Source organism: Prunus persica, chromosome G5 (genome assembly GCF_000346465.2).
Source record: "Prunus persica cultivar Lovell chromosome G5, Prunus_persica_NCBIv2, whole genome shotgun sequence".
NCBI classification, from domain to species: Eukaryota; Viridiplantae; Streptophyta; class Magnoliopsida; order Rosales; family Rosaceae; genus Prunus; species Prunus persica.
The window spans coordinates 11,095,652-11,122,913 of record NC_034013.1 but is presented as its reverse complement, the minus strand read 5'-3'; the positions used below and the strand labels follow the sequence as shown (position 1 = coordinate 11,122,913).

The following is a 27,262-nucleotide window of genomic DNA, read 5'->3' as shown; positions in this document are numbered from 1 at the left end:
GAGAATTCAAATGGAAAGTTCTTGTTTGTTGCTACTTATACTCCTACATGCTAGCTCCTCTAAATAATCGAAAACATCTCTGTCAATGAACATCACTTTTAGCAAATAAAAAGGGCACATAGCCTTTTCCAGAACAATTTTATCAAAATTCTTTGGTGTTTTTACCAATATATATAGAGGTTTACAATGCAACTTTTGCACATGGAAGGCCTAGAACACAGCTTGCGTATATTAGAGACAAAAACAAGGTGCAAGAATGCATAGAAAACAATAAGGAGAGATTATAGGTGGTTAATTTTACAGCCCATAGTTTTCCTCAAGGCTGCTTCATCACTACACATAAATCGGTCTAGCCTAGTAGAAAAAGACCTCGACTTGCATACCAATGATTTCAAATTCGAACTTCCACTACACCTTAGCACAGTATGCCACCAACAACAAAAAAAACCTCCTACCCCTTTGATTTTTGACCAAGAAAGAGAATAGGGGGACTATTCTTTTGTCCTGACAAGGACAAGAAACCAATTGTGTTTTAGTGTGGTTTATTGCATATGCATGTTGGAATAGTACCTTATCCTTTAGGGCACAACTGCAGAAGCAGGGCCATATAGATAGTGTGGAGGACAACCTAGACCAACCTTTTGATGGGTTTCTAGGATTATGTCCCATATGTTGATGAATTATTGTGGTAACATTATATACTTTATTTCCATGGACTGACCAAAGTTTAGTATAGTATATATTTAGTCATGGTCAAGGGCTAACAAGAAATTCTTAGTCTACCCATATATCATGAATATGATAATTAAAGTTTTAATAGGAGATTAGTTTGCTTAACGACTAGTCTATAGATTTTTTTGGTCTAGAGAATAGGACCTCATACCTAATCTTATAAAGGTGTAATATGTCTTTGTTGACTAAAGAATTTGGTTTTAGGGATTTAAAGTCGCCACCAAACATCGACTTGGGATTTTCAGAATCACTAGAAGAAAGATATAAATGATTGGCTGGTGCTAAAGGAACTTGACCTACAACTTCCATGCGTAACAAATGATTTGAACAGTTGACTAATATTAACCTATGATCGCAAACTTTTCTTACCTTTGATTCACATCAAATATGGGCTTACCCTGGAAAATGTACACTCTCAAACCTAAGCCCAAAATTGTGTTCTTATTTATACAACTCCAAAAAAGGGCTTCCCCATGTTAAGGAAGGGAAAGGAAGCCCATAAAATATATAGATCCATACAAAATCAGGCCGAGCTACTCTTCAAAGCAAAAGGGTTTATCCATTAGACTGATTTTGCCTTTTTGTGTTTTTTAATATGAGCGACGGTTTAAACTACAGGGGAGGAGGGTTTTACGAGCATACATAGTTGCTAGGGGTTCGAACCTTCACTGGTCTACAACTCACTGATGACTTATTTTCATCATTTTAGACAAAACAAAAAGGAAATTAAAATTGGTTAAATTTGAAAGAACAAATGAAGAATTAAATTGTAGGCACCATAACAATTTCCTTCCTGTTGAAGTTTCCAAGAATCAAAATGGGATTATATCTGTTTTTTTATTCTCAGTTCTTGTGGACAAAAAAAAATTGCAGTGCAAATCAGAGCATGACAAACACTTAATAACTCATCCCACGGGACAAGACATATCAACTGGGACCCAAAGGCACTATGCAGATAGGTCCCTTCCACCAGAAAGACAAAAGACACCTTCCCGGGAGGGAAGCACCTAACCCTTTTTCCACAATCACTTTATCACCGTGCCCTTCTGTTTCCACCAATAACCCTATCACAACAAAACAACAAAACCTGAAAAGGGTCCCCTCCCAATTTGCACCACATAAAAACTTATGAGTCAGATAATGTTCAATTTATAATCGTACACTAAGGCACTTTGAAAATTGGCATTTGATTGATGTCGCTAATATGGGAAATTTTGAAAGCTCCATCCTCAAGATTGGAACTGTTTCTCTGAAATTATGAGGCTCAGAGGACCACTTGCCTTGGATTTGCAAGCTAAGAAATAAAATAAATAAATAAATATAATTTCAGCAGAATATTGCAGTGTGAGAGAAAGGTTCAGTGCTGCTGCTCATGGCAATGGCTCAGTTTTGCTTCTCTGCTTCCTTGTGTTACAATTCTTGCTTCCCAAGAAATGCAACTCTTTCTCTCACACTTTGTAAGCCACTGAAAAATGGGGTCTTTAGCTTCAACACAATCCAATGTTGTACGAGCCAGAGGGAGGCCATTGAACATTCTGGTAATGGGTTGGCTAGTTTTCCTGAAAAGCACTTGCATAGGAAGTCAGCTACTAGTACTAAAGCACCCCCTCCTAGACCGCGCCGGATAATCTTGGTTCGACACGGGCAGAGTGAAGGAAATGTAGATGAGAGTGTTTATACAAGAGTTTCTGATCCAAAGATTGGACTGACAGAGAAAGGGTTGGAGGATGCTGAGCAATGTGGGAAGAGGATCAGGGAAATGATTGAGAAAGACAAAGTGCATAATTGGAAGGTCTACTTTTATGTGTCCCCTTATAGAAGGGGAGTTGAAACTCTAAAGGGTTTAGGAAGAGCATTTGAGCGCTCAAGAATTGCTGGCATGAGAGAGGAGCCTCGGCTAAGAGAGCAAGACTTCGGTAAGTGTCAATTTACTAAAAACAATTGGAACACTACTTTTAACAAGGCTATGTTAACAAGACTTTGTTGCAATTTTTTCTATGAAAAGGGAATTTTCAGGACAGGGAGAAGATGAGAGTAGAGAAAGCCATTCGAATGCTTTACGGTCGCTTCTTTTACCGGTTTCCTAATGGGGAATCTGCAGCGGATGTTTATGACAGGATTACAGGTATAGCTTCTACAATTTTGTCAATTTATTGATCAGTTTGAAATGTTAGGCCTAAGAACTCTTGAGACAATGCAGGATTCAGAGAAACATTGAGAGCAGATATCGATATAGGTCGATTTCAGCCACCCGGGGAGAGAAATCCAAACATTAACTTGGTAATAGTTTCACATGGCCTAACACTGAGAGTGTTTCTCATGAGATGGTACAAATGGACAGTGGAGCAATTTGAGAGGCTGAATAACTTTGGCAATGGAGGAGTGGTTGTTATGGAAAGAGGTTATGGTGGAAGGTAATTAATTAAATCCTCTGCTGCTGTGTTATTTGGAATTGAGACTCAGAAGTTAAGCTGCATTTATAGAAAACTCTGATATCTGCAGGTACAGCTTGTTAGTGCACCACACAGAAGAAGAGCTAAGGGAATTTGGATTGACAGATGAAATGTTAAGTGATCAGGAATGGTAAGGCAAAATTTCATTGTAATGAGGTCTCATTTCTGTTTAGTAGTCTGACCTTGGTGTGTTTTTTTTTTGGGTGTGTGGGTTCTCTAATTCAGGCAAAAATATGCAAAACCTGGGGAGCTGAACTATGATTGCCCAACACTAAATTCCTTCTTCTCGCACTTCGCCAACAATTGTGGTGATGAAAATGAAAACAAAATCAACAGCAGCTAGTGAAGATGATATATAGTAAGAAACAGCAGTTGCTTAGGATTTAGCTTAGGAGAAACTCTGTATGTAATGTGGTAATATTTGAAGTAGCATGTTGTAAATTGAACCTCAGAAGTCAGTAAAAAAAGAAATTCAAGTATTTTCTTCTTCTTCTTTTTTGTCTGATGTTTTTTTACGCATAACATAAGCCACTAATTTTTCATCTGCTTAATGTGAAAAATGTTGCTTCACTGCTTTATCTTTACAGAGAAGTTTAAACCAGAGAACAAACTCAAAATCCATGACAAATATGAAACATAATTCATAGAGGTTTTGCTGGTCAGAAAGTAGAGCTAAAAACGTTGGTAAAGCTTAAAAAAGGAAGAGAAAATGGAGATGCGGGGTATCGATCCCCGTACCTCTCGCATGCTAAGCGAGCGCTCTACCATCTGAGCTACATCCCCTTCTTGAAAGATTAAGTCCTTTTTTGGAGTTTTATTTAACTGTAATAATAATTTCTATCAAGTAAAGTTAAAAGCGTTGGTAAAGCTTAAAAAAGAACAAGAAAATGGAGATGCGGGGTATCGATCCCCGTACCTCTCGCATGCTAAGCGAGCGCTCTACCATCTGAGCTACATCCCCTTCTTGAAAGATTAAGTCCTTTTTTTTTTTTTTACAGCGTAATCGTAGGTAAAAATACAAAAAATTAACAGCTAAATTAAAAAAAAAATAAAAACGACTTAATCTTTCAACAAGGGGATGTAGCTCAGATGGTAGAGCGCTCGCTTAGCATGCGAGAGGTACGGGGATCGATACCCCGCATCTCCATTTTCTTGTTCTTTTTTAAGCTTTACCAACGCTTTTAACTCTACTTGATAGAAATTATTATTACAGTTAAATAAAACTCCTAAAAACGACTTAATCTTTCAACAAGGGGATGTAGCTCAGATGGTAGAGCGCTCGCTTAGCATGCGAGAGGTACGGGGATCGATACCCCGCATCTCCATTTTCTTGTTCTTTTTTAAGCTTTACCAAACGCTTTTAACTCTACTTGATAGAAATTATTATTACAGTTAAATAAAACTCCTAAAAACGACTTAATCTTTCAAGAAGGGGATGTAGCTCAGATGGTAGAGCGCTCGCTTAGCATGCGAGAGGTACGGGGATCGATACCCCGCATCTCCACTTTCTCTTCCTTTTTTCAGCTTTACCAACGTTTTTAGCTCTATTTGATAGAAATTAAGGTTTTTTTTTAACTTTATTTTTTATGAGAAGCACAGATTTTATTAATATAAAGAAGAAGAAAAAACTATATGAATACAAACACAGTGGACAAGCTGTGCATTCAAAGCCAAAGTAACATTGCAGAATATCTAAACAAAATTTAAGAGACCTCCATTTTCCATTCAGCACGAATAAGCATGAAATGAGACATCCCAGAATTCAAAGGAAACACAACTCCGAATGGACGTCCAAAACGAACTCCATCCCCAAAGTCCTCTACTTCTCCTAGAATTTTTAAAAAACACTCTTGTTTCGTTCCATCCATATATACCACCACACCAGAAACAAGCCATCAATCGATCCGAATTTCGCCACTGCTGAGCCAATGAATCAGTTATAGCTAAATCTAAGTCCAGAACTAACATGGTGAGAATATGGTTATAGAAACCAGCATATTACAAAGTAGAGCATATAACAGGTTTGGTCCACTGTTATATGCCAAAGACAAGTTAGCTAATAACATTATTTTCAGAGAGAGAGAGAGAGGGAGAGAGAGAGAGAGACAATCACTATTTAGATGTCACCCAATATAAATGATGTCACATATAAGATGACTAGGAAGACCAAAATAAGTAACAAATCGAACTAAACAAGCAATTTCTGAATTTTATCCCAAAAAAATATGAACATTGCCCCGATATGCACCAATATGTCTTATCATCTTCCCAACTAAACCTAGGTACATTCAGCCAAACCATAACATCATGCACCAATCTGAAAGCCAAATACTCCATTAGGGGGTTCCAGCCATGGTTTTCAAGGTAAGAAGATCAAAAGATAACCAATTAAGAAGAAAGGTGAGTATAGTGACCCGAACCCAAGGGCACCATTTTCCCTGCACTGTGGAACTATCAACTTCTATGAGTTCTCAATGGTTGCAGTTGTAATTCGTAATGGCCGTGACCTTTCCTGCTCACCATTCCGCCTCCAAAAGGCTCGCCTCCACCAAACTTCGAATCCTCTTTGTATATTTGGGCAATCTTCGCCCGAGTTCAAGAACCGATTAAACCAAGCCAGCAAAATTTCCTGTTGCCATGCTAAAGGCAGGGTAAGAATTGTGTTGCTTAGACCATCCTCGATTGAGTGCCTATCCAGGCCTTTTGACGCCCTCCTCATCCATGCAAAATCATCATAAAATGGCACCAACCAAGTACGTAAAAGCAAGAACCTCACATCCTTGGAAACCAATAGCTGCCCCTTCCCAAGCCCAACAAAGAGACGAGCAGTAACTCTGCTAACTTCGTACCTATAAACTGCAGCCACTTTGGAATGTGCCTCAGATAATTCAGTTTGAGATGCCCATGTTTTTAAGAAATCCTCAGCAATCTGTCTGTCAATCAAAATATCCAAAATCCAATGCAAATTATCAGCTTGCCTTGCAATCTGCCCCACATCTTGCAAGTCTGACTCTGCTGCCCGAGAAAAATGGTGGCGAAGCAATTGCAAACACCCATCACAAGCTGAGTACAAGGACTCTTTTCGGAGATCATTATGAGATGAATTCTCACGAAGCATCTTTGACACCAATCCTTTCATCTCACGCCTTGCCTTCTCATCTTTTCCTTCAAGAACCACATGCAGAAGCTTTAAAAGAACTTCTTCATTGTCATTACCCTCTTCAGTTCCATTAGCAACTTCCACAGAGACCCTCTTCAGTACTTCCCCAGCTCCAACGCCTTCAAGACGGAGCTCAAACATCAGTGATGCCACCTTCTCCTCTTCATCCTCAGCCCATGGGGCAGCTTCTAAGTACTCCAAACAAGATAAAACACCCGCATCGAACCCAATTGCGGCCGAAACCTAAAGCACGCGGAACACCCACAATGTCATCATTCACATAATCAGGATGTCCTTTTTGGCTTGCAATAAATAATCCAAAGACAAATTTAAGTTTAAAAAAGATACAAAGAAAGTTGAATTGAACAATTGGCTTTTGATCTATTTTCATTCCAAATACAAACCCACTCACCTAAAATTGTTCTAATTATGTACCAAGCTACACTTTCTAAGCGATCAAACATAATATGCAACTTAACCCGAAAAAAAAAAAAAAAAAAAAATTAAACACAAAATAAAGATTAGAACTTTACCTTCAAAATGCCAAGCACTTTTGGAACATCCTCCTTCATCAACCTCTTCCTCAGATCCTTACAATACATCAACCTCAAAGCCTCGATATAAACCTCCACGTCATCACAATCCGCAATCTCCACATTGTACGGCGACGAGGATGACGTCGTTCTCTGCTGCTTGACCCACCTATCCGAGAGCTTCACCGCGAAGAACCGACTGTGCGCAACGAGAATCTGACGGTGCACATTCATCGACACGCTGAACCCGTCTTTGGCACTCAACGTGAGCTTAATGTCACTGCTCGACGGGTCGTTGAACTGGTTCCCGGGGCTCCGAGACCCCAGCAAGAGATCAGAAACCCTCTGCATCATCAACGCCTGCTTATCCTGGACCAAACCCACATGGGTTTTGCGCCCGCTTCCCGAACCGACGCCATTCTGGTGGATCTGGGGCTTGGGTTGGGCCATTTCGGGCTCGTTGGCCATCATTTCGAAAAGGGTCGGGCTGGACCGGGTCGTCTTATCGGGCTGCGGCGGCGGCGACATCGGGTTCAACAACCCGGCCGTGAGCATGCTATTAAATCTGGTGAAGCTGGAATTAAACGAGTCATTTTGACCCGAGTGCCCATTAGTCAACGCGGGGCTGAAGTCCATGACCGGAGAGCGACTGCCCGGCGCGAATCGGATCCGGAACGAGGATGGCGAAGAAGAAGGAGATGGCCCAGATGGGCAAGCCTGAACCGGGTCGGATTTGTGATTCGGGTTAATGGGTTGTTGCGGGCGTGGCTGGACAGAGAAGGGTTTCGAGTCTTTTAAGGCAAAACAGCACCAGGAGCTCTCTGGGGAGACAATGGTGGGCGGGTCGAGTTTTCGGGTCGGGTTGGGAGGAGGTGCTGGTGAGGAAGAGAGATGAGTCTGGCGGCACCTGCGGCGTTTGGGTTTAGTTGGGTTTGTTTGAGACTTGAGATGAGTAGTGGTACTAGTAGTTGTGGTGGCTGCAGCTGCCATGAAATATTGAAAATCGCAAAAAAAATGTAATGTCCCTTATAATTGTTGTTGCTGTTGTCCTTTAGTTTAGAGATGGGTCTATCCTTTTTTGATTTTTTTTTTTTTTGGAGTATAATTTTTCTAGTTTTCTTTTGGGTATTGACAAAGAAAGTGAATTAAAAATGGCGGTGTAAACGAGATGGATCAGAAGTAAAAAAAGATGAAAAAAACAGCAATGAGAGACTGAGAAAGCATTTAAGTTGAGAGAGAGAGGGTCCTAAATATCTGGCTTTGTTTGTCAGTATTGACAGAGAGAGAGTTTAGAGGAGAAAGAGATGAAAAGCTGAGGTTTTTGTGATTTCTTTTTCTTGATGGCTCCGCTGATAGCAAAAGCTTTGGCTCCGCTGATAGCAAAAGCTTTGGAAGTGTCAGAATAAAAAAGGGCAAGAGAGGAGGGGGAGAAGAAGAAGCATGGCACATAGAGCATAGGATGAATGGCCGGTTAGCCCCACAAAGTCTTTGGCTTTGGCTTTGGTTTTGGTTTCTTTTCTTTTCTTTTCTTTGTGCAGCAGATGCTGATGCAGAATCAGCAATCTTGTGACAATGTCTTTTGTGATTCATTGCTTGCTTCAATTGGTGATTGGTTTGATTGTGCTATGTGCCAGATGTTTGTTTTTGGTATTTGCTTGGTTTTGGCATCTGCTTGCCTGCTTCAGTTTTTGGGGCACTCCTCATGGTTTATGGTCCCTTTGGGCCATTGGGTGCTTCCATTTGTACAAAAGGATTTTATTTGTGATGATTTTTTAGACATGGGTTTCATGATGTCATATTCAATCACTCTTTTTGAGTCTCCAAAAGGATAAAATATCTTAATGGGATATTTCTGCCTGTCATGTTCACACAGTAATTTTAATTTTAATTTAATTAATAATGGTCATTAAAGTAGGAACTTATTGTTGGGATTGCACTGTTTAAGCTGTAATAATTTAGATTATTGTTTTTGTTGGTGTATTGAATTATGCCTCTCTCTCTCTCTCTCTCTCCCCCCACAAAATTCATGTTGCACTTTAACGACTGAAAATGATTGAGAGTGACCAAGCAGAGGCTAGTAATATAATCCACTATAACTGCACAAGCAGCCTAAAGTTAAAGCATATCTATAGGTCGGGATAAGCCATTCCCCAAGCAATTTGAAAAAGTTCTTGGTCTATGAAACAATATTCTTATTTTCCATAAAGAGTGTCAAGTATAAATCTGATGAACCTATTTCAATGGTATTATTACACTTTCATATTCGAGAAACGAAAATTCACGTAGGTATTTAACTTACTATGTCGAATTTCAACAATAACAATATTGATTAAAAAAAACCTATTATTTATATGAACTTCACATCTTAACAACGAGAATGACAAATATAATGAGAAAGATAATTAGTGTGGAAGAAACTATCCATTAGCATGGTATGGAAGCAAGATACCTTTAATTTGTTTCCAAGCTACTTGATATGAAAGTTCCACTGTATAATATATTTTTGACTTCAAAAGGGCGTGCAAACTTTGCATCAACAAGTGGAAGAAAGTGAAGGAGGGGGGTGCTCAAATCACAAGTTAGATCGATTTATTTTATTTAGTTGATAAATTATAACGGAAGACAAAAAGGTTGTTCGATTATTATAAAAGATATACTAAACTTTTCCAACCACAACTCATTGTGTTCATCTCTGCTTTCACTTTACTTGATACCATGGCATTTTCTGGTTTCATCTGATGTGTGTGTGTCTCTCTCTCTCTCTCTCTCTCTCTCAAATTGATATTAAATTTCCTTCAAAATCTCTCTCATGGGTGGCTCAACCAAACTCTTTGTCATGCTATTTTTGCTTTTAGCTGTATAGAAAACACCATTGGAAAATTCCCTACTTTCTCACCAGAAACAGAAGCAAGAAGGTAAGAATTAAACGAAGTCTTGGCCCACCCTAATACTTTTGGTTACCCACTATTCTTCTTTGACTATAAAGTGAGAGAAAATTACCAAGATAAAAATGGTGGCCTTCATTTTGGTAAATTGCATGATTTCGTGGAGTGGCAGAGGTTGAACAACTAGTATTAACTCTCATTGAAGAAATAAAGACAACCATTTCTACATTCTTTATTTTTTGGTCAAGCATTTGGTTGGATGTGTCGAATGTTCGTTGGGGCTCAAAAGGCAAAGGCCCCATAAGAATAGACTTCACTTTTAGCTTTTGCATTCGTATTTTTTCCATGGTGTGTTAAGACTTGTCACTTGAGAGCATAGACCTTTGCTTGTGTCTTTTGCATATTCTAAGCCTAAACCAATTATAAATCTTTCACTTTCAAACATCATACCAAATATGTTGGCTAATGTCCTCGGGTTCTGATTTATATGGATTCTCTCATTTTTTCTGTAAGGTTTAGTAACAATACTCCATTAAAACCTTTTATAAGGTCAAGGTTATAGAGATGTCCTCGAGGAGAAAATTTTCACATCACCGGTCAATGTGTTTATCTCTTATATCATGTGATTCGATGAAAAGAATAATCATATAAGGTTGTGTTTGGTATGCCTCATTGGACTTGACTAGCTTAAATAATACTTAAAACTCATGTTTGGGAAAAGAAGAAACTAACTTAAATGATATTATACAATCCAACAGCGAAAAAAAAATCTTCACTCGCTTCTTTAATATAGCGAAATTGAAAAACGATTCGTAAAATAGTACCCTTACTAAATAGAATAGGCGAGTCTAAACTAAACCAAACCAATTTCTGATCAGGAGAGAGAGGGCGACGATGATTGAACAAGAGAAGACATCGACTGAATGCGAATAAAAACCTTAAATGTGACGCACGGCTCTCCTCGCATAGCAAGAGAGCGACCCGTTCTTTACTTGCCTAAGAGTGGCTCCAGCGAAGGAGCCCAGCCCGAGGCAAGGGCAGAAAAAAAAAAAAATTCCGCTCCAGCGTGCAGCCCAGGCCCGGGTTTGGTGTGGGACCCACCAACTCGGGCCAGCCCGAAGGCCAAACCAGCCCCAGGTCCAAAACGAGGGTGCTGACGTCAGCGCTGGCGTCACGCTGACGTCAGCTAGCTGGTACGCTGCCACGTGTCGCGCTCAGTGCCTTCCGATCTGCTTCTCCTTTCTAATCCAACGGCTGAGGCTTTTTTGGGTGAAAAAAATATGAAAAAAAATTCTAAAAAATTCTAAAAAATTTTGATATTTTTTTCTATAAATACCTATCAATACCCTTCACTTTCAACACCAATACTCTTACATTTCATTATACTTCTACTAATATTCACTCTTTTTACACAACATTTTCCTCTTTTTCATCTAGCATTTTGAAATTCATCCGAAATTTGAACCCAAATTTATCTGAATTTTGAATTTTGAAATTCATTCGAAATTTGAACCCAAAAATTTATCTGAAATTTGAACTTTGAAATTAATCCGAAATTTGAATCCAAATATCTTATCCGAAAATTTTATCTGATTATGAATAGTCTTGACACGTAGGAATCCGAAAATCTTATCTGAAAATATTACCCAAATTAATTATTTTCATTAAAAAATAGGAGGAAAAAACAAAAAAGTGAATAGTAATTGCCATGGCTAAGGGCAACGGGTGGAGAAACGATTTACTATTTGCAAGGGCAACCACTATTCACGTGAATAGTGCTTGCCCTAGCTCCACCCTTGCCATGGCTAAGGGCAAATGGGTGGAGTTGCTCTAATGCTGAGAGATTCCAATACCTTACTTCCTCGGATTATGTGCCATATTATTCTAACTTTTGAATATTCATATAAAGATGTGGGCTGGGCTGCACCATATGACATTATAGATGGGTACGTAGTGAGTGGGCTTCAAGGCTAAGTGTGAGTGGTGGGATGGGAACAATGGATTGGGTTAATTTACATGTAATTTCATTCAAACTTCAAATCAGTGGCTGCAAAAATAGGGCATCCTGCAAGTTTACCAATTGGAAAATGTCTCAAGTTTCCTTTTTTTTTTTCTTTTTTTTTTAAATCTTTGCTAAATATTTGGATACTTCTACTGTTTATTATGTGTGTGTCTTTTCATAGTATTAAAGAAAGATGATCATTGGCCAAGGAAAAAACGGAAAGAGGAGGTTATTGTTGCGTATAAGACGAGGTTTATAGCTTTAGTGGTAGAGCACTTATCTCTACACATTTATAATTAAATTTCAGAATTCAATTATTTTCTTCTTCTAGTAATAAAAATTTATATCCCTCATTCACAACTGGTTTATACCCACAATCAAATTGGGATGAATTACCTACACTTTACTACGGTTAATCGGTAAGTAAATAAATTACAGTTTACTCCACCCATAATTATATATGACTCACCAAATGGGCTCATGTCATACAGGCTTGGTTAGCCATTGCCCATTGGATGTGTAATATGTGGCTGGGATTACAGACTTGTTAATCTTCGAACCCAATAACAAAATAGTTACCTTTACCTACAATTTTACTTGATGGGGCAAAAAGAAATGAGGTCCAAAAAGAAGTCAAAGCCAAGGCAAGAAGGAAAACATTTTAAGATTTGGGCCCAAGACTCCTTAGAGTTTTACTTTCTTTTTCTTGTATTTTGTTTTTTGGAATAATAAGATGGTGGTGGTCCAGCATAATTGTTAGGGAATGTGCTCTTTGGGTTTGTATTACTAAATGAAAACAAATGATTAATTTATTTTTTAAATACAAACGATACTCTAAATTACAAGGATTTTTCATATACACTATTAAAGTGTTTTGAGAGTTCGAACCTAACACTATTAATTTGCAAGTCAATATATTTTTCCACTGTACTAGCACCTGTCGGCAATGAAAACCAATAATAAGTTTGGTAGTTCCTTGTCCCTTTCTTTTGGATCAGGGCAGTAATGGAAACTGGACAATAATCTATCACTGAAATTTGTTGCAAGTTCACACAATTATACTGAGACCCACATTACCAAATTAAAAATTAAAAAAATTGAATTTTGTAATTATTTTGTCTTGATGTTGATTAACCTTAAAGAATGTGTCAAAAATGGAATGTGACCAAAATATTATATTTGTAATTATTTGTCATGATGTTGATTAAGCCTAGCGCATGTTTGGAAGTTCTTTTTAGCAGCCTTAAAAAGCATTTCTAAATAATATAATAGCTTTCTCTATTATTTATTTATTTGCTGTGATGATAGGCTTAGGCTGATAGCCATACCTTTTAAGTCTTTAACAAAATATAGTGGAAAATGATTGAAAGTAATTTATCTATATATATATAAAGTAAAAGGTAGAGAATTGTGAAACATTCAAAATATTAGAAAATGTCATTGGTTAATGCAAATATTAAGAATTGAAATTATTAATTAAACGAGGATAATATGGTAAATTCACACTTTTTATATTAAAAATAAAATAAAATAAAATGAAAAATAAGATAATGAATCCTATTTTTATGGAACACAACTATCTATTATCTTTTTTAATTCTAAAATAATTTTTTTTTTTATAAAAAAAACCTCTTGCAAACGCGAAAAGGCTAGTAATTAATTAAGCCTGTAATGATTGTTAAACAATTCGTTATATGAAAATACTTCCCTCCTTACTAGGTAAGTAGGAGCTCCTACATTCCTATCAATCGCAGTGTGATATGCGTGCATAAGTTTTTCTTTTTGTGTTTTTGAGGAATTATTTTTTTATATGTGTTAAACTGTAATTTATAAGAATGAAGAGTATCTCCCTACCAGTAAGAAGGAAACTAATATCCTTCTTCATATATAGTAGCTGTTTAATATATTTGCTTCTTTTGTCCCTACCCTATCTTTTCTAGCTGTTGAAATACTATTTAGCACTAGAATATTACACAAGTTTTGGACCCCATTTCAAGAAAGCTTTATTCAATGTATAGTAGCAGGAATCAGCTGCAGTACTTGTGAATGTAAATTAGGATTTTGCAAAATTACTGATTAACAACAATATGTGTTTGAGTTCTGAGACAGTTTTTGTTTTGTTTCTCGAAAAAGAAAACTCTTATAAAAAAGAAAAAGTGTCATTTTCATTGACAAAAAGAAGACAATCAGTCATTATTTAGTTAACATCACTACCATGGTACCACCGCAGTATGTGTCGTTTGATGAGTTTGATTTAATTTATCAGCGAATTTAATAAATTAAAAATATCCAACGTACATACAATGTGATAACGATGTTTATCTTATAATCACTTACTAACTACACGTATCAAGTAAATCCGAATAGTTTTACTCATATGAATCCAAAAGCACAATATTTGATTTTATAGATGGCTTGAGAGTCACATGTTGAGCTTAGATCGATAGCTAGATGTACAAAAACATTCCGGGAGGAGTAGGGTTAGGTGCAAGAACACCAGACATGCCCACATGCCAAAGATGACCCACCATTCTGACTACTGTCTCTGCTAATATCGTTATCTTTGATTACAGTCGGCCATCAAAATGTGAGTCTGGCAAAAATCTCCCTTCGGGTCTTATTCTTTTAATCTTCTTTCTCCAAGTGCTTCTCCCACCAAACTACCTAAGCCCTAGAAACCTAACCTTTTTTTTTTTTACATCATACTGTAGTAACTAGCTCTAGCTAATTAATTAGCCGAAAAGATTAGCACTTAGCTCAAGAGAAAGTGGTTTTTCCATTAGCCAGCAGAAAGAGAGATTCAGTTTGAACTCATGAACCCATTTTGATCATCATGTATTTTTTATAGCTGTTATCACACTTCTAGTTTATCATCTCGTACTATAAATTTACAAAAAGAGTGTCGGATGATAAATCGGGAGCATAAGTATCATTACTCTAGTAATAGCTAGCTAAATTACATATGCTCATACCCAATTTTTTTTAATCATCCCAAACAAATCATTCATTGTAATAAAATTTATAAACAAAAGTCGCAGCATTTTATCAAAGCGATACTGTGTGAGAAAAGAAAAAAGATAAACCGAAAGTGAGAGCATTTAGCCTAAAAAAAGATGACTATTAAACCTCACTAATAATGGCAACTGAAGACAATGTAACACATTATTGCCATATGTTTGATTAGTTATAGGCTTACAGGGGCCCTTCCCCAAGAAATTCCACCAAAAATATTTTAGAGGTATGTTTGTTCCACAAGCAAAACGTGGGTATACAGTAAAGCTGCGAGCAATCTCTGCTAAAAGCAAATCAACATGGCACTGGCACTTGTCTAAAGGAATCCATATGCAGCTTGTGAGCAAGCAGCTGTGCCGTAGCAACCTCATCTAGCTCATCCTCTGTCTTTTATAACTAACCAAATTAAGTGCAGGCCAAGTAGGTTCAAACCTTGCTGGAAGGGGGTGAAAAAAACAGAATTAAAAAACAATAATTAAGATGAATTAGTCATGCACTCACATGTCAAATTGAGCTTGACCCCAGAAGACCGTTTTGCAAGTTGGTCCTAATTGTCCCATTAAATATAAGTTTTTTTCTTCTTTTTTTGTTATTTTTCATGACATTGTGGTTATGAATCTCAAGACATTTTCTGACAGGCAAGGTTGGATGAAATTCGATCTTAATAACCCGGCCAGTAGACAAGTCTGGTGATGCTTTGGTTAGCCCTTGTGGCAGGCAATTTCTGCAGAGATGATCATAGTTTTTTTATATATGCTATAGGGCAAGATTTGGCACTAACCCCGTACAAATCATGTTTTTTTAAACATGATCCCTGACTGATTAAATTAAATAATGTGCACAAAAGGTACACTCTTGCTTGAAAGTACAAGATGCTTAGAGTTAAATTAAGGTGATCATGGTTGGATTTAGCTGGCCTACCTGCATGTTAATCTGATCCTAATAGGGCCAAATGAATGCCAGTGAACTCACCAAATTGCCTACTACTAGTCTACTCTTGTGCCTCAATTGAATTGAGACCTTTCTCTCACCCTAGCTAATGTAGTTGGGTTTGTTTTTCTTAATCAAACTTTAACAGCTTGAGCTTTTAGAACTATAGCTTAGGGTTAAAAGTTGAAACGTGCATGAAAAGTAAAGCATTGCCAAACGAGGTTGCAAAATATCAACAAATTCATGATTTCAATAATTGGCTTGAATTCTTTTTTTAAAAAGTAATCTCCATCATGAAGTTATTGCAAACCATATACATAGTCAATGAGTGTATAATCACAGGAAGTAATTAAATCAACCACGGCATTCTAGCACTAAGATACTCAAAAATAGAATCTGCACACGTAATTTACTGATAAAACGATAAGCATCCAACGCATTAAACTCATACGTTATAGATTTGAATAATTATGTAAAGAAAATCAAATCCATTTCATGCATCATTTGAATGAGATGGATGTACATGGAATATGAGAAGCACAAATTCACAAGCAACAAGCCCATTATTTGAGTATCATGGACAGGTGGTAAGCAATAGGTCAAGGGTGAAGGGGATGTTTGGATACAAAGACAGAGAATGAGACAAGAGAAGGGAGCAAAGGTGGTGACTTGGTGTCGGGGTGGGTAAGGTGAGTTGGCCCCTTCCAGGCTTAATCCTCTCTCTATCTCTCTTTCTATATATATATATATTACATGAATATGGGGGGCATATGGAGTTTTATGGTGACTCTGTTTGAATGTGTCTGTTGGGCCAGAGATGTCTTGGATGCATAGGACACAAGTCAGAGGGAGTTTTGGAGAAATAGGAGCTGGGTGCACCCCCACCCACTTGGGCTCAAATGTTGCCACGCCTCCCTTTTCTTTTCTCTGCATCATCCAGATTCCAGCCCATCCTGCTTGGATGGTTGGCCTGCAGGCCTCTCATCTCCCCACCCACCCCCAACACCACCGCCTCTGTCAGATCCTTTGTCCTCTCTCTCTCTCTCTCTCTCTCTCTCTCACACACGTGAATGAAGAATTTTTTGATTTTCAACACTTTATAAATGATTGGCCCCTTCCAAGCAATTGTTACTGTTATCGTTCTGACTGACATGCAATCAAGGAGCCACTAGGGTGCAAAAACCATTTTTAACCCTCCCTTTTCTTAGGGTACAAAGCTTTTAAGTACATTTCTACTTTAGGACTTGAATCTATCACATTTTTTCGGGGAGTAATTATTTCAAATTAATATATTAGTGGGTTCTTTGTGAAGAAGTGATTAGATATTTAACATGCATGATGTGAATAGGATATTTGAGTTTACTAATCGAGTTTATATACGTGCCAGATAACGAATCTAGAACATTTGAATTAGTAAAAAATTATACAACTATATTATGTACTTTCATTTTGAAATTACGATATATTTATTGTCATGCATTTATGTGTGTGGACGTGGAGAGAGAAAAGAAAGTGATGGATACCTCAAGGTTGTCTAAAATCAGAGGCATAAAATCAGTTGATATATTGGTGGTGCCCCCATTTCCCATCTCATTTAAGATGGGACGATGACACCATAATTTGTCAAAGCACCAAATATGATCACCAATAGCTAGTCATGAGACTCATCACACTTACCATCTGTTATGTATTCCCCAATTATTCATTTGATTTGTTAATGTCTAACCTGTTCTGAGGGGACTTCTAAATTAAGGGATGCAACTATTAGTATTAGCCCCACTTCATGTTTACGACATTTCAGCACCAAAACTGTTGTATGTGTATGATGCTTGGTATTTTAACAAAGTTGGCGTGTATTGATAACATGTCGGTACAGAAATGGATGAATTAATCATATTGTCGTATTTTTTTCACTAAGATACCTCACTAACCATCAAACCAGGTTAAAGATTTTAGTTGTTACCACGTTATAGCTTTACTAGAACTTAATTAACCAAGAAAATTTGGCTTAACTATATTCACTAACTTCATTTTCAAGAGGACATAATCTTTGGCATAAATCTAGTTTAAGTGAGTTCCGCTTTGATAAATCCACTTTCAAACTATGAACCCTATGGATGACTCTGATACTTTGCCGTCAAGAAACCCATCAAAATAAATTGTTTGTTTCTGACAACATTCTCACATCTCTTTTATCAGTTAGGGGCCACGACAAATGTTTCATGGACATGCCTCATTCAAATCGCAGGATTTTTTGTGATCATTGTTCCTTGTACTCAAAGGGCACGTTATTCATATTCCAGGAGTTCTCTATGCAGATTTACCTTCGACTAATTCACTTCATTAGAAAATTAATTCCTAATAAGACTAAAAGTAGTTGTTGGCTCCCATTATTTTGGGAGAGAGGAAAAACCAAACAAAATGGAGGAGAATTCTAGCACTTTCAAACAAAATGGCTCCCATTAGTTTGGTTATACTATATATTATGATTATCAAAGGTTTATCCAAAATTTCAACAACCGGATTCGAACACGGGACGTGGAGTGTGCGTTAAATGTTTTGACAAGTTCTTAAATTACAATTTACAATTTATTAACCAAACAAGTCCTACTTGTGTTGATTTGTGAAACCCAGTTTAATTATATTTTAATTTAATCAAATTAAAAAGACCAGGGTCTATATATGTTTTAACATCATCTTCTTGAATCTTCTCATGTAAACAACTGTAATCTTGTTTTTCCTTGTAAGAATATGATTAATTAATTATGGAGAGGCAAAAGCTTTTTTAACGTCTTCTGTATGTACAAAAAATAAATGTGAAAACAATTTGGCTCTGTAATTCTCCCCAAACTTGGAGGCCATTAATGTCATTCAACCACAACTCTCTCAATCCTCCTCATCCATGGCTTGGCTTCTATATAACCCTTCCTCTTCCTCACTCCACATCCTCTGTCTCTCTCTCTCTCCCTACCTCTCTTTCTCTCTCTAAAATCTCCACAAAACACTGAGAATTAAGCAAAACACACTCCATAAGAAGCTCCACGAGCTCAAAGCTCAAAGCTATAATGGGTTTTCCTGTGGGCTACACAGAGCTCCTCCTCCCAAAGCTCTTCATCCACACTCTCTCTCTTCTGGGTCTCATCCGAAAACTCATCTCCACCTTCTTCTCCTTACTGGGTCTCCAAGATTTCATCCAACCAGACAATGCCTGGGCCGACCCGCCCGCCCCATTCCCCGAGTTCCACTCGGCGTCGGCGGTTCTGATCCGCGAAATCCTGCCCGTCGTCAAGTTCTCGGACCTGGTCGACCCGCCCGAGTCGTGCGCCGTCTGCCTGTACGAGTTCGAGAGCGAGGACGAGATACGACGCCTCACGAATTGTCGTCACATCTTCCACAAAGGGTGCGTGGACCGGTGGGTCGGGTACGACCAGAAGACGTGCCCGCTGTGTCGTACGCCGTTCATATCGGACGATATGCAGGGCGATTTCAATGAGAGGCTTTGGGCGGCTTCTGGGATCCCCGATTTTTACGACCATTTTTATCCCTATACTGATAATGGTTTAGATTTGTAGCTCTAAAACCGCGAGAGAAGAACAAGAATCAAACTCTGGTGACATCTACAGCGACAATTCCATTACGAAATTTAATTGAGTCGAATTCTTGTCGCGAATGCTTGTGGTAAATTTTTTTTACCACGAAGTTTATGTAATATTGTGTAAATATAGGAAATTATTGGATAAAGAAAAATGGGAAATGAAATGAGGATCGAGTACAATGCAATGAGATAGTTTTGTACAGTTTCTTTTTTTTCTTTTTTTTTAAATTTTAATTTAAAACTTTTATAGTTGTGACTAAGATTCTAGAAGGGTAAATTTTGATTTTGGTGATGTGTTGTTTTAATTGATTTGGTTGGTGTGTGATAAAAATTGGTGAGGGTTCGTTTGGGGTTTGGCATGTATATTTTAAGTCATTAATTTTATTATGAAATGGAGCGTGACATTGTCAGTTGGTAGGTTCACTTTGGCCAAAATTCTGATCATGGAAGACATGGAAGTTTTCTTTGCAGTCCTCCAAGCTTTTCAAATGGGCTTGAAATCAAATGGGATCTCTCTCTCTCTCTCTCTCTCTCTGCCAACTTGAAAAAGAAAACTGTGTCAAAAAAACTTGAAAAAGGAAACAAGAAAACAAAGGGGTGAAGAACCATGCAGCTTTAGATGTGGGTGGATTTGAACTACACTTGTCACTATATACGAAAAAAAATGGAGAATTTTTGTTTTAATATTCATGTGATATCATCATCAGTTTCAGACTTCAAGGTTATATCTCTAGTCTCCACCCAAAAAGAAATATCCAGGTTTCCGGGAATCATTTTTCTTTTTCTTTCTGTTTCTCGGGAATCTTCTCTTTTTTGTATATCGACGGCCTGCCTCAAGATAATTTATAAAATGGTTTTCATAAACTTGCACAAATTGTGCCGGCATGAACATATTAGGTTTCATTTTATCCATATTATTAAATTAATCTAATTTACGGAGACGATGATTCAAACTTGGATGTAAAAAAAACAGACTCGCTGTTCTAGTCAACTGGTCTAACTCATGTATGCATTCTATTGTGAGCTGTTGTTTACCTCACAGCCATACACTAATTTGACTTAAAATGATTAGGTGATTGAAGATTTGACTATTGGAGAGATTTATGAAAGTATTGAATTGAAAGAATTTGTACTGACTCATAAGCCATGGGGCATGGAGAAAAGCCACCGCCTGTGCATCATTTTCAAACAACAAAACCCCACTAGGTATTCTTAAACTCATGATACATACTCTTTATGTTTTCTTTTAATAAGAAATACCTAATGCTTCTAGACATAACTAATTTTTGTACATTTTTTCAAAGACCGCGTTCGGCTTTCGCTTTATTTTTTCTTTGGATGAACCCCACAAATATGTACAATTCTAAATTGCAACATCACTTTCTTCAATTTGCATATCTTTATTTTTCTAATTTTACGATTTGTATATATTTATTTTTCTAATTTTTCGATTTCCATATCTTTACTTTCCTAATTTTATTTTGTGTAGGGTTATTGTTGATATTCCATGCCAGCAATTTGAAGAGGTGTCCAAGATTCCCCTTTTTTTTCTTTCTTTTGTTTCCCTATCTTTGGTTCACGCCGCGAATTTTTTATACTCTTGTAGAGTGCTTCTATTTTATAGAGCATCTGCTTCAACAAAATAAAATTGTTGAGGAAAAATATGCTCCAATTTTTAAATATATATATATATATATTTGGAGTACAAACGATAGTCTAAACTACAAGGGAGAGTGATTTCTCACACATACACAACTATGATGCCATGAGGTTTCAAATTTGAGACTTCTGGTCTGCAAATCAAAATTATTTTTCACTAAGTTAAACCTCGTTGGCTCAAATACCTTATTCTAGAACTAAAGGAACATTCCAAAACCTCATAATTATTATAAAAATAAGCATATGTTACAATCAGTCGCCCTTCTAATCTTGAAAAACTCTTTATAATAAAATTATTTGTGTTCCTCTAATAAAGTGCAAGAAATTATTTTAAAATATTACATAACAATTTTCAAATTTTTCTCAAAATTTAATCACTAACTTAGAACTTTAAAAATAAAACATTGTCGCATCATTTGAGATTTAAATTTTAAATTTCGTTTTGATGTCTCCATCATTACTCCAACATTAATATTATAATAATAGCAAAAGCTCATAGGTTGAATTAGTTTGACATGTTTTTCACTTTCATCGAATCCGTACAAAATGGTTCAATCATATACCCCATTTGCATACAGAATACATAAACGTCTGGTTCAAGTTTATACGTGGTATTTTATTTATTTTATTTTATTTTTTGAAAGAGAAAGCCCACACGAAAACTAGTATGATAAGTTGACAACTTGAAAACGAAATCAACACGCAAACATTTGAAATATATGAAAATAGTCAAAAAGCGAATATAATCAAAAACACATTCGCCGCCGTGTGACAAAATTATTAAATAGTTATTGGAGAATTTTTCATTAATTTAGACTACTACTACTATAGTTTAAGATAATTTCGGGGCTGTGGTTGAGACAAAGAGAAGCAAAGGGTCACGATGCCACAACGTCAAGGGTAGTTCAGAGATTAAGATTAAACGTAATGCATGAGCTAAAAGGATAGAAATGGATGGTTGGGTTGGGTGGATGCATCAAACATGCTTAGTACTAAAATTAGTTGGGTTAATAACGGAGATTTGGGTGTTACCTTACCTCATCGTGAAGGTACAAGATTTATATGGGTTGGTGGGTTAGTTGGATTTAAGGGTTGTTTCATTATTGAGGTTAGACATGTCGTTATTGTATCACTTGAATATAATATACATAGTCCTGCAGAATTGTATAAGTCATGAAAATGGAAACACATAGTCCTACATCATAATAAGCTCATTAGAGTTGGTTCGGACTTAGTCGTGGGCTCTGTGTTGGTCTACTTCATAATAACCCTAAGTTATGAGGGTGGGTGGAAAAAAATACGTTAGGTCAAGAGTTCGATCTCATCGGTTGTAATCAGAAATAAAAACATATTAAATTGTTGCAAAATTAGGCTGGGTATTAAACACGTTAGCTTACTGTTTGATGAAGTATTGATCTCAAATTCCCAAAGCCTTCAGTATTTTATAGCATGAGTAATATTGAAGCTGTTAAATTAAATTTAAATACATTGGGTATTTAGTAATCCAACAACTCCAATGCCACGCTTTTCTCATGCATATTAGTAACTATTCTTAACCACTAGAATTACCAAACTCGTTGTTTGATTACCGCATGTTAGAAATAAACTGAAATGATATTTTCATATACTCGCCCAAGTCCACACAACCATAAAGCGAAAGAGAAAAATGTAAATGATGGACAAGAAGCTCGCGTCTGTATATTAAGGTTCTGAATGTTCAAGTTTAAGGTGGTGAAAAAGCAAAGCACCAAAAAACATAAAATAACTGTATCAGTCAACCATCTGGCAAGTAAACTCCAAGAAGAGCCACGGTCGATGCACAAGTTGGAACTTCACGGTGACAATACTTGCAAACCAACAACATGTAACACAATTGAATACAGAGGCCACCACAAATGGTGATTCGAACTCAAAAATCACCTAGAGTTAATGGCCAGAATGTGGATAGCCACTTGGAGGATAACCAGCTGGTGGATAGCCTTGAGCCTGCTGGGGAGGTGGATAGCCATAAGGTTGCCCATACGCCGGCTGAGGTGGATATGCCGGTTGAGGTGGATACCCAACTGAGGGAGGAACTTGCTGATCAATGCGAGACATCTGCTGGAATTGAGGCACTGCCATAGGTTGTGGCCCAAACTTGCCGTCACGTTTGTCCATTTCGATCTTGTGTTGGGTCTGCATATCCCAAGTCAGAAGTCAGCTGACAATGAAGTTCATCTAAATTTTGTTCTAGCTTAAGATTTGGGAGTGTTAAAAATGTGAAGTATAAGAAGAAAAAGAAAAAGCCACTTGCTTACCTGCATACATGCACAGACCCTACAGAAAAAGAAAAGAAAAAAAAAAGACAAATGTAAAATCAGTAACTTCCGATCAACGTTCGCTGAGAATGTTTAATGGGAAAAAGAAAAGAACTTACGTGCAATACACCAGGTCAGCCAAACAGTTCAGTAACTGAGATGCCTCTGAGATTTCTTCACTTCCAACAATCATTGCAACAATGGAAAAAATGCACGCAATTTGTTGTAGACAGAACATGAAACCCTGTTAACAAGGGGAAATATGGCTATCAGCTGAATAACATGGTTACTTTAAATCAGAAGTGTAATGGAGCTCTGCCAAAAAAGATTTCCAAACAGAGATACTCTGTGTTGAATATGTGTGTGTGTGTGTGTGTGTTTGAGAGAGAGAGAGAGAGAGAGAGAGATTACAATAATGCAATTATCACATTGCGTTGTCTGTATATTAAATTCATCTTGCAACAAAAAGCGGGTTGAGGCCACTGAATTCCCAAAGCACAGGAAAACCTGGAACATCAAGCATAGTAGGAAAATTAGAAACTATGGGAAGAGAAGCTCTCTGCAGCTCCAACTATGAGTAATCAAATTCTGACAATGACAAGTATACAACTGACTAAGAAAGGTTGTTTGCATAACCCAAAGAAAGAAAGAATAAACAACAAATCTCTCTCTACTTGCAGTCTCTTAATTGAAAATTCAGCCTCTAAAGCAATTTTGACACTCATTATACTCTTTCGAAATAATTGATAATAATTTGAATTTCTAATGAGAGACTCCGTGAACTAAAAGCCCCACTTAATTGGGCATAAATTACACGGTGATAGAGCCAAATTTGACAAAGTCATGATTCGTGATCAATGGCAATCAGACAACATATGGATTGGTTTGTTCTCATTGAATAAATGCACCCGATTCTGGTTATGAGATTAGAAACAACAGATCCCTTCCCACCTTGTTATGTTTCTGCTCTCTGCACTAAATTTCTATCCTCAATGCTTAACGAAACTATAGTGTAAAAGGTAGTATTGCAATCCCTATGCCTCCCAGGAGCTTATAATTAGCCAAAACAGAAGCATCTAGAGGCTCTATCAGGTGATGCAGTAATACCAGCTTCCTTAGAAAAAAAAATTATATAAATAAATAAAAATCCTCTCTATAAGCCCAAGAAGAGAAACCCTGTTGGCCCATTTCAGTCAAGAGATTCCCAGTCCAAAGAGCTTTTCAAGGTAAACCAAGATACAAAAAGCCAATCCATTTATGTAATTACTAAATATATTTTAAGATTCAGTAAATTTTTAGATGTCATTTCAGAGTTAGTCTAACAGTGGCAAGAGTTATTAAGAGCCAATATTTGGGTTAAATACTTTTTTAATTGTTTAAGTGTCTTCTTGTACTTTTCTACAATGTAATGAGTTGTCTACCATTTCTGTGAGTCAGCAGGGGTTCTATTGAAAGTTTAGGAAGAAGATATCGCTTGTAAAACATAGATTTTGGAGGAATTAAAACATCACATTGTGTTGTGAACAGTTGAAGGCTTAATTCCTTTGATATATTCTTCCATACTTCTTCTGTTTTCCCTATAAATGTTCTAATTACTAATATTTCTGCCATCTGAAATCCCGCCTTAATCATAGGAAAACCCCACCTAGTGTTATCCCACAGAGCTGAACTTTCTGTATTTTTCTCTGGACGTGATACATCCAAATGAAAATCTAATCATGTCCATATGCACAGGACTTAGGGCGAAATACTTAACTCATCCATAATTGTTAGATGAATAGCTATCAATGTGTCTTCTCTATATCAAAGGCAAGAACCTAAGCAACTCCTAAGAACATCGTAAAACATACTAGTAAGAAGGAAAAAAAATTATGATATGTAAGACATATATATTACACCAAGGATTTGACTAAGGTGCAAACTAAACAAAAAAGTGTCATAAAATTAAATGTGATACCTCGGTCGCTAGGCAAAATTCAGGGCATTTACTTTCCCCACACCTACCGCTACAGGGCATATAACCAGCACAGCATACATATCTATGGAGAGCAAAAGCACAATTATCAAAGAAAGGGTGACAAAGCTAATTTTGGATTTAGAGTCGAGGAAATTCAAAGTATAAATTACCTTGACATGTCATTATAGAGAGCCCGTTTGCGGAGCAAGTATGATGCACATGGCGCACTACAGGGAAACAAAAATAAATTAAAACCACTATACTGGGCGGCAAAATTTCAGTGCATGATTGAATAGTTTTTTTCATATATGGTGAGAAATCAAAGACCCGATTCTGGAAAATTGGAGAAGTCTAGGAGTTGGCTCTCAAGAAAAAAGGTGATCACAAGACAATGCATAACTATAAAGGCTTACACGCATCAAAATTAATTTAAAGTCTATACAGCATTAACCATATACCAAAAGTATTAAATAGTATCTCTTTTTCATATGACGGAAAATTAGTGCACTGAGGTTGCTACTTGCTCTACTCTGTGTTCTTTAGTTTCCATCCAATGCAGATCTATACAAATTAGTTGTCCTTGCAGAAGAATTCAAACCACACCATATATTATACTAGTTCCATGGTAGTGAAAATTTAGGATGTGACTGGGCAAATTTCATCTATCCTGCCACCATAGAATACACTGATGGTTCTGTTCTGTTCTGTTCTTTTTCCATTTTGATAAAATGAATTGTATCTATAAAAAGACTTAAGGAAATAATACAAGATGCATAGCTTTCAAATTACAAGGAAAAATCCAGTAAAACTCAGAACACGAAGCAATTCAAAGCAAGCATGCAGTGATACATTGTGCAGAGGAACAACCATTTGTCATTCAGAACGAATTACTCAATTTCCAACTTTAGAAAAATTTTATAAATAAATAAAAAACTTGAAGTCAAAGTATGCGAGACCAAGTCAACGAAGGCAACGAGAATGACGAAAAACAGAATAGGAAGTGAAACAGTGAAATTGACAACGAAATCAGATCTAGCAACGGTTAAGAAGCAAGCAAAGCAGATCGAGAAGCACTCACCAAAAAGCCGCAAAGCAGCAATCTGCAACAAAGATTCACAGCAGATCAGATACTGAACGAATTAAATGTATAGAGAGAGAGAGGGAAAGAGAAAGAGAGAGAGTACAGGGAGTGTCAGCCTGAATGGTGCTCATGAGGTCAGAGTGCCAGAGATTTCGATAGTTCTGGCGCCCCTGCATCTTGTCCATGTACTCCTGCGACGGCATGGCTGCTGCTGTTACTGTTCCGTACACAACTCACAGAGAAATTGAAGGAGACGAAGAAGAAGAAGAAGAGCAAGAGCAGCGACTTCCGCGAGGCCGCCGGCTCTGCTAATTATAATAAGGAGAAGAAGAAGTGGTGATCTGAAGAAGAAAGAGCCAACGGAAGAATTGAAAAATCGAAGTCTTCGGCAGACTTTTATTATTTATTTATTAAATCAATGAGTACAAGGGAGAAAAGAAAAGTAATAAGCCAAAGAAAATACTCTGCGTCCAATAGAAAAAGAAGATATGAATAATTTTAAAACACGAAAAGGAATTTCCACGTAATTGAGTATTACGCCGTTAACCATTCCCAATGAAGCCGATGAACACGGAATTAAAATAAATTAAGTTAAATAAGCTTATTTTGATTGGTCTAATGCCAGGTTGTCAACGCCATTTCTGACGGGTCCGGCTGGAATATCCATGTGTGTCCTAAATCTTTATCGGAATATTTTGTGTCAATTTGCTTTTACGGAAATTTGCGCATTGGTCTATTGGTGCATGGGCCCGTATTTGAGAGTTGGGCTTTGCTTTGTGTCCCTTCATCAACCCATGTAAGTGGTCATATTACTTGATGGGATCCAGTTTATTTTGTGAGAGCATATAATCCGTCTCCATCCCGTGTCGTAGTCATCCCTAATTATAGTTCACATTTTTGTTTTTGCCAAACTTAAAAAGGGGAAGGAGAACTCACACACACACAGGTACTATGAGGACTTGAACT

General features: G+C 37.1%; 4 protein-coding genes and 5 non-coding genes across 9 annotated transcripts; 5 read left to right on the top strand and 4 right to left on the bottom strand.

Moving 5' to 3' along the window:
* LOC18777137 (phosphoglycerate mutase-like protein AT74H) lies at positions 1,941–3,678 on the top strand. Its single transcript, XM_007209497.2, has 5 exons — positions 1,941–2,648; positions 2,738–2,857; positions 2,933–3,146; positions 3,235–3,315; positions 3,411–3,678. Exons 1-5 carry the CDS (start codon positions 2,105–2,107, stop codon positions 3,526–3,528), a joined length of 1,077 nt encoding a protein of 358 aa, XP_007209559.2. The 5' UTR covers positions 1,941–2,104; the 3' UTR covers positions 3,529–3,678.
* Positions 3,896–3,968, bottom strand: TRNAA-AGC. Its single transcript has one exon. It is a non-coding gene; the product is annotated as a tRNA-Ala (tRNA).
* On the bottom strand, positions 4,074–4,146 carry TRNAA-AGC. Its single transcript has one exon. It is a non-coding gene; the product is annotated as a tRNA-Ala (tRNA).
* On the top strand, positions 4,260–4,332 carry TRNAA-AGC. The gene has a single exon. It is a non-coding gene; the product is annotated as a tRNA-Ala (tRNA).
* On the top strand, positions 4,438–4,510 carry TRNAA-AGC. Its single transcript has one exon. It is a non-coding gene; the product is annotated as a tRNA-Ala (tRNA).
* On the top strand, positions 4,617–4,689 carry TRNAA-AGC. Its single transcript has one exon. It is a non-coding gene; the product is annotated as a tRNA-Ala (tRNA).
* LOC18776543 (BTB/POZ domain-containing protein At1g63850) lies at positions 5,286–8,306 on the bottom strand. Its single transcript, XM_020564267.1, has 2 exons — positions 6,879–8,306; positions 5,286–6,588 (listed from the first exon to the last, which is right to left on the bottom strand). The coding sequence occupies exons 1-2, from the start codon at positions 7,866–7,868 to the stop codon at positions 5,647–5,649; spliced, it is 1,932 nt and encodes a 643-aa protein (XP_020419856.1). The 5' UTR covers positions 7,869–8,306; the 3' UTR covers positions 5,286–5,646.
* On the top strand, positions 18,591–19,725 carry LOC18776367 (E3 ubiquitin-protein ligase RHA1B). Its single transcript, XM_007209643.2, has one exon. The coding sequence runs from the start codon at positions 18,773–18,775 to the stop codon at positions 19,277–19,279; it is 507 nt and encodes a 168-aa protein (XP_007209705.1). The 5' UTR covers positions 18,591–18,772; the 3' UTR covers positions 19,280–19,725.
* On the bottom strand, positions 22,632–26,845 carry LOC18777613. The gene is made up of 8 exons (XM_007209452.2): positions 26,400–26,845; positions 26,294–26,315; positions 25,386–25,442; positions 25,216–25,297; positions 23,670–23,765; positions 23,378–23,502; positions 23,259–23,277; positions 22,632–23,136 (listed from the first exon to the last, which is right to left on the bottom strand). The coding sequence occupies exons 1-8, from the start codon at positions 26,497–26,499 to the stop codon at positions 22,888–22,890; spliced, it is 750 nt and encodes a 249-aa protein (XP_007209514.1). The 5' UTR covers positions 26,500–26,845; the 3' UTR covers positions 22,632–22,887.

Bases quoted from the DNA above. Each gene is read 5' to 3' on its own strand.
- LOC18776367 (XM_007209643.2), top strand. From the start codon at position 18,773: ATGGGTTTTCCTGTGGGCTACACAGAGCTCCTCCTCCCAAAGCTCTTC.
- LOC18777613 (XM_007209452.2), bottom strand. From the start codon at position 26,499: ATGCCGTCGCAGGAGTACATGGACAAGATGCAGGGGCGCCAGAACTAT. The intron at 25,443-26,293 runs GTGAGTGCTTCT...GTTTCCCTGTAG, and splicing joins TGCTGCTTTGCGGCTTTTTG to TGCGCCATGTGCATCATACT. The intron at 23,766-25,215 runs GTATCACATTTA...TTGATGTTCCAG, and splicing joins AATTTTGCCTAGCGACCGAG to GTTTTCCTGTGCTTTGGGAA.
- LOC18776543 (XM_020564267.1), bottom strand. From the start codon at position 7,868: ATGGCAGCTGCAGCCACCACAACTACTAGTACCACTACTCATCTCAAG. The intron at 6,589-6,878 runs GTAAAGTTCTAA...CGCGTGCTTTAG, and splicing joins AAGTGCTTGGCATTTTGAAG to GTTTCGGCCGCAATTGGGTT.
- LOC18777137 (XM_007209497.2), top strand. From the start codon at position 2,105: ATGGCAATGGCTCAGTTTTGCTTCTCTGCTTCCTTGTGTTACAATTCT. The intron at 2,649-2,737 runs GTAAGTGTCAAT...TTCTATGAAAAG, and splicing joins GCTAAGAGAGCAAGACTTCG to GGAATTTTCAGGACAGGGAG. The intron at 2,858-2,932 runs GTATAGCTTCTA...GAGACAATGCAG, and splicing joins TGTTTATGACAGGATTACAG to GATTCAGAGAAACATTGAGA.